Source organism: Cibotium barometz, chromosome 17, assembly GCF_041138505.1.
Source record: "Cibotium barometz isolate CiBa-2024 chromosome 17, ASM4113850v1, whole genome shotgun sequence".
Lineage (NCBI taxonomy): Eukaryota > Viridiplantae > Streptophyta > Polypodiopsida > Cyatheales > Cibotiaceae > Cibotium > Cibotium barometz.
Window position 1 is genome coordinate 14417081 of NC_141062.1, and position 6117 is coordinate 14423197.

The 6117-nt window shown below is 39.5% G+C and overlaps 1 protein-coding gene across 1 annotated transcript; it reads left to right on the top strand.

Moving 5' to 3' along the window:
• Positions 1-2259: 2259 nt before the first annotated feature.
• LOC147629712 (GDSL esterase/lipase At1g29660-like) lies at positions 2260-5078 on the top strand. Its single transcript, XM_086810951.1, has 6 exons — positions 2260-2447; positions 2803-3038; positions 3149-3267; positions 3432-3683; positions 4198-4453; positions 4746-5078. The coding sequence occupies exons 1-6, from the start codon at positions 2260-2262 to the stop codon at positions 4967-4969; spliced, it is 1275 nt and encodes a 424-aa protein (XP_086667077.1). The 3' UTR covers positions 4970-5078.
• Positions 5079-6117: the final 1039 nt, after the last annotated feature.

Genomic DNA, 6117 nt, shown 5'->3' on the forward strand with positions numbered 1-6117 from the left:
ACATTTCATATGGTTTTAAATGAAATATCTAGTCATTTTATATAATAATAAACACTATTTTCATAAGTTTCTCACTAGATGATCCAATTAATATAAGCAAGGATTCATATATGTTGTTTTGTTATCAATGAAGCTTTAAAAGTTGAGACTACCACCTTGTTTTCTAACTAAATTGAAATGTTTCGATATGTATTCTTGATCGATTAATTTAGTGAAGACATTGATTTATTAGTATAACTAAAGTAAATCACCATATAATCTCACACTATTGTTGTATTTTGTGTGTCAAAGACTCAACAACTAAAAAGGGATTCTAAGAAGTAAATTTAATTGACTTAACTGTTAATGCAATGATTTTTGTTATATGGAAAAGTCTCTCTCATCTCTTAAATACCATATAAGGTTTAAGAGAAATTTATAATGGGTTGAGATTATTTTTTTTCTTCCATGTAGGAGCCTACTTTGTAAATGCGTAACCTATTTGAAATATAGTGCTAGATATACCTCTACTTATGGTGATTTATCAATTATACTTAAGGTTTTTTTATCATTTTAATAATTTTCTAAGAATTGCCACATTCATGAAGACATGCCTTAGAAGACAAATGCTAAAGTACCACTCCCATTCACAAGATATGAATTTTTTAGCAAACCCCCTGAAAAAACATATTTATGTCTTGCTGAGCTATCAAACTTGTGTTAATTTACCTACCTTATCCCCACATTACAACGCTACATATAGCATGCACAAATTGCTCATTTTTAGTTCCAAATCTGAAAACTTTAAAATCCCTTTTATTTTGGAGTCTAATTATACTCAGCTACACTCCTTTAGACTCAAGTGGACCTCAAGTAAACTAATTACTTTCGATTGGGATATAGTTGGACCCATTTTGATCCACTTGGTTATAGCAGCGTTCATTTGTAGCATCATATTATAACACACATAGTAACACTTATAAGTTAATATATTTTCTAGCCAAGTTGATTTACTTTAAAAAAAGAGGAGTAAAGGCCAGAGCATGTGACCTCACTCCACTCTCTTTGCACTCATTATCGTGTCCTCTTTCAGTTGGTCATGTGGAGGAGGTCTTGGAGAGCAAAGACCAATTAACCTCATCCTTTTCAAGTAAATATGAGTGTTGTTTTCTTTTCTTTGTTTAATGTCATTCTAATATTTAATTACAAAGCCTGAATGCTATTCACCTCTATTCAAAACCCTTATAGTATGTTTTCTCCTCCCTCCCTCCCTCCCCCTCCCCCATTTCGTATAGCTTCTTTCTCTACAAATCTAGTAAATGTGGTTCAGCAGGCTCTATATGCTTCAATTATTTTTGCATGGATGATTCAGGGTTTTTTTAATAATACATTTCTTTTTATTCTTTCTCTTTATCACATGTTTTTTTTTCTTATTCTTGCTTTCTTTCTTTCTTTTTTTTGCTTGTTCAATATCCTAAATTTCCTTAGGAAACCGTTTATGCTTGTCGGTGTTTTTAATTTTGATGTGGAATGTCAAGATGAAGAAGGTGACTCTTTGTTCTTTCTCCTCTATATAAGCAATATGAACAAATGTTGATATGACTTGTAAGACAATCTCAGGGGGGAGGGGGGGTCGGACCACTCATAAATTTGTAAGCAAAAAGTGGGTTCAAGAGAAGGAATTTTTAAAATTGTTCTTTTATACATTTTTTACATACAGAAAGGTACCACTAAGAAGAGGTATTCATAGGTTGAATAGAAAAAAGATGTGTTTTATTCATGAAAAATTCACAGATAAGGGGTCTTTAAAGTAGACCTTGAACCCACTGGATAGTGAGGGTTTACATATGGCGAACCTCTTTGAAAAAACAATAATAAGAAAAAACAGTTACTTATAGAAACCGAGAATTGTTTCAACCTACTAGCGGTATAATAAGTGTTCGGTAATCATATGGGCTCGTGCCCCGCCCAGAGCCAGCAGGCTAGATGTGTAAGGGTCGTAATACGGTGACGCAGCAGTGTCCTGCGTAGGATCTTTGAAGGTTGTGGAAGAAAATGCCAGGCCATCTCTGCTTTTGCCAATGACTCGTCGCCTTCATTGAATTCGAGTGCTGCATGCCATGCATGCTTCCAATCAGTTTGAGGCCTTGAGAGAGGGCGTCTCACTATAATTCTCTAAATTTTGAAGGGCAACCTAGTAGTTGTTTCAAATTGAAGGTTAAAACAGGCGGCTAGGCATTCAAATTCCAGCCCTGTTTCCCATCATTTTGCCAGCAGGCGATGGCCAACATCTCGCGATTTCGCCCGCACGGCGCATTGCGAATCGTTGTAGTTATTGCAGCAAGAGCCCGACAAAGTCACGCAACTGCCAAAGGCCAAGCAAGGGAAGCCAAGCCAGCCATTGCTGCTGCATTCATGATAATTCAACAGTGCAACCTCACGCGGAAAGAGACCCGCCGTCACCTCCCGTATATGCATGTGGCCGGCTCCAAAACCTATTGATGAGGACGCGTAGATGTCCACAGATCTTTAAACCGATGTCCAGAGATCTTTAAACCACATAAGCTCTCAAATTTCAATATGGCTAGTTACTACAGTCTGCGAGTACAAATATATATAATGTGTAGTTACTCATCTCTGGTTTTCCTAATCAATGAGGGATTTGCAGCTCCTAACCAATGAGAAATGAGCTACCTTCCTAACCAATAAGAAATAAGCAGTGCCTGACCACAATTCGTCCCTTTTCTTTTCAAGCGCACGCCGCTGCTGCACGGGAGTATAAATGGTATTGTGTTCCCGACAAGTTACAACTAATTACAACAGCATGGCTTCCTCCTGTCTGCTTTTGTTCTGCTTGGCCTCTTTGCAGTTCACTCGCTGTAGCAGCGGCAGCCTTTACTCTGCCATTTTTGTATTCGGAGACTCGTTGTTAGACGCCGGCAACAACGACAAGCTCATTACAGTTGCCAAGGCAGACCGACTCCCTTACGGAGGGGACTTCACTGGGCACCGCCCAAACGGCAGATTCTGTAATGGCCCTCTCAGTGTGGACTACCTGGGTGAGGATACTACGGCCAATTCTCTTGTCGACCTCTTGAAGCTCAGGTGAATTCAGATCATGTACAGCAGCTTAATCTGCTATCAGCTGTCATCGCTGTGGTCTGTGCAGCGGAGATGGCGGGACTGCCTTACCCACCTGCTTACCTCAAAGCTGGCGACGACATTCTGCAAGGTGCGAGCTTCGCATCGGCGGGCGCGGGCATCCTCAACTCCACAGGCGATATATTCGTAAGACAAGTCCTTAATCAGCATTAATTGTAAGGCGATTGTTATTTATAACACATTAATTGTAAGGTGATTGTGCTTGCGCCATATATATATATAATGAAAGCTTGTGCGTGATCTAAACAAGGGAGGCTTAATTGAAATATCTAAGCTACTGACATTAACAGGGGCAGCATCTGAGCTTCTCAAAGCAAGTTGGCTGCTTCGTGGAGGTGAGGCAACGATGGGTGGCCATGATGAAGGGGGAGAAGGAAGCGATGGAGTCCTTGTCCAGGTCGCTCTTCGTGATTTTTCTGGGCAGCAACGATTACCTGGTGAACTACTTCAGCTTCCCTCTCACAAACAGCACCTTTCGCCAGCTTTACACCCCCGACGCCTTCAGAGACCTCCTCATCGCCCAGTACCAAGCACATCTGAAGGTACGATATTGTGCTGATGTCACGGCACTGTTTTAACCTTCTTTTCACGTCGCAGAGCACCGTCTTTGAGAAGATCGTCGTCTTGGCGGAAAGTCTGGAATTTCTTTTAGCCAAACAATCAAAATAAAAAGAGACAAACGAGTTATAAAATAATAGAGAAATGATCACAATTTATTTGTATGGATTTTGACCTTTAGAAAATAAAGGCAATTCCAAATACAAACCGTGAATTTTAAATTTCAGGAGGAGCTAAATATATACACTGCAAACCAACCAAGCATTAAGCACTGCTTGGCTAACAACTCTATAGGCGGTTCTATGCATGACTGACACTTGTTTGGCCTAGTGCCCTACTTATAAGGGCATAACCTATTGCATTGCCGAGACCAAGCACTATGTCGAGAGACGTGGATGCAAAGAGTAGTTGATGAATATAGAAAGACTATAGGAAGAAGTGACTAATGTAGGAATGCTTGAGGAGTGATTAATTAATGCGGCGCTGGAATTAGTGCAGGCATTGTATGGGATGGGGGCCCGCAAGTTGGCGATAGTGGCTATACCTCCCATCTCATGCATCCCTTTGGAGCTTTTGATGAGGAACAGTCACCATGGGGAATGCGACTCGGAGATGAACCAACAAGTTCAGAACTTCAACAAAGCCTTGGCTGTGCTTGCCCACCAACTGCAACAAAGCCTTGCAGATGTCCATCTCGTCTATCTCAACTCCTACGACTTGACATGGCGAGCCATCAACGACCCACCCGCTTACGGTAAGAAATCCAATAATCACTCCTGCATCCGTTTCTGCACTGCCCTCGCTTGATCTATCTAAGTAATTACTTACCACCACGGCCATCAACATGACGTGAACACGAGGTAGCGTTGTCGTTTGACTACCTTTACAAGAAAGGTTCTAGTTGTGTGCAAAGCAAATGGAAAAAATGGGAGAATTTATACTTTTTTCATCTAGTTTGGGCACCCAAAAAAAAAGTGTCAACCTGGTACAACGTTACATGGTGCAGGTGATAGAAGTTGAGAATTGAGGTGGTTTTCTTCTTGCAGGGTTTGTGTATGGGCATGAGGCGTGCTGCGGTGCGGGGCCATATGGAGGGGTGCCATGCTTCATCAAATCAGTGACCAAGGTGTGCAACAACGCATCGGAATACGTATTTTGGGACATGGCTCACCCTACTAGTGCCTTTAACGCTCTTATTGCTAACACCTTCTGGGCCGGCAGACCGCCCGATGTCCTCCCCTTCAATCTCCTCCACCTCGCTACCTTCTAGTAGCTATACCCCCACTTTAACCACACAAAAATATCGAGGTGATCAATTTTAAAATTAATCTTGAAAAACAAGAAGAGAACGTTTTTGTTTAACGCATTGTAATTTATAGGGGTAGAACGTTATTTGATTGATAAAAAAAAGATTATTCTCTTATGGCATTGCAAGGATGTAAAAGATTTTTATGAACTATTTGTTAATTTTTTGGCTTTTCTCCTAAATGTTTAAAGTGCTCTTGAATGTTTCAATTTGGGTGTTAAAAGGTTTTTAATCCCCTAGCATATCCGAATGGACATGTCTAACAATTTAATGGCTTGTTGGCCACGTAGCCCATTAGTTTTTTTTAATCTATTATGGTATGAAATGAGCATTTTTCTCTTTCTCCTAATTGTTTAAAGTACCCTTCCATAAGTTTTTTTAATCTATTATGGTCTAAAATGAGCATTTTTCTCTTTCTCCTAGTTGTTTAAAGTACCCTTCATGAAACTTGAAAATGAAACCTGAAATTGCATGCTAAAATGTTTTTCAAGAGTTTTCAAATTGAAGGATGTTTGGCGTCTTATTATGTGGATAGATTTTGAATTTATATTCAAAACTTAATACTTTTGCATATAGAAGGTTTTTGTAATTTTTGCTAAAAACTTATAGTAAACGATATTCAACATCCCTACATATATTTATTGGATGTCATCTCTCTCTCTCTCTCTCTCTCTCTCTCTCTCTCTCTCACAAACAAACCATGCCCATTAGTAAGAGACCTCATCAAGGAAAACATAAGGGCTAATCTTCACCAATTTACTATTTTTAGGGTTTTTCCCAAAAAAACGCCTGGCATCTTTAAACATCGCCTAAATTTTGGCCATTTTGAAGGGTTTTAAAATACTCGTCAAATTTTTTGGAAACATTTGCCTAATTTTTAATAATTTTAGATTTATATAGGAGGAATAATCACCAACTCACCTACACTTATATAATCATGGAGGCATCTTATTTTTAACCTTGGACCTCATGCAAGGAAGAAATTGTTGGGAAGGTGAAAGTAGAGAAGAAGCAAGATTTGTAGAAGATCATAGTATTATCAAGAAGGTGGGCAAGGAAGGCTAAATTGAAGCAAAAAAAGGCCAAGGCAGTTGAAGGCTCTTTAGACCCAT

What these genes read in the sequence shown, in the direction of transcription:
- LOC147629712 (XM_086810951.1), top strand. Translation starts at nt 2,260, where the DNA reads ATGGCCAACATCTCGCGATTTCGCCCGCACGGCGCATTGCGAATCGTT. An exon ending in ACTCCACAGGCGATATATTC is followed by an intron (nt 3,268 to 3,431) that starts GTAAGACAAGTC and finishes TGACATTAACAG; the next exon opens with GGGCAGCATCTGAGCTTCTC. An exon ending in CAACGACCCACCCGCTTACG is followed by an intron (nt 4,454 to 4,745) that starts GTAAGAAATCCA and finishes TTCTTCTTGCAG; the next exon opens with GGTTTGTGTATGGGCATGAG.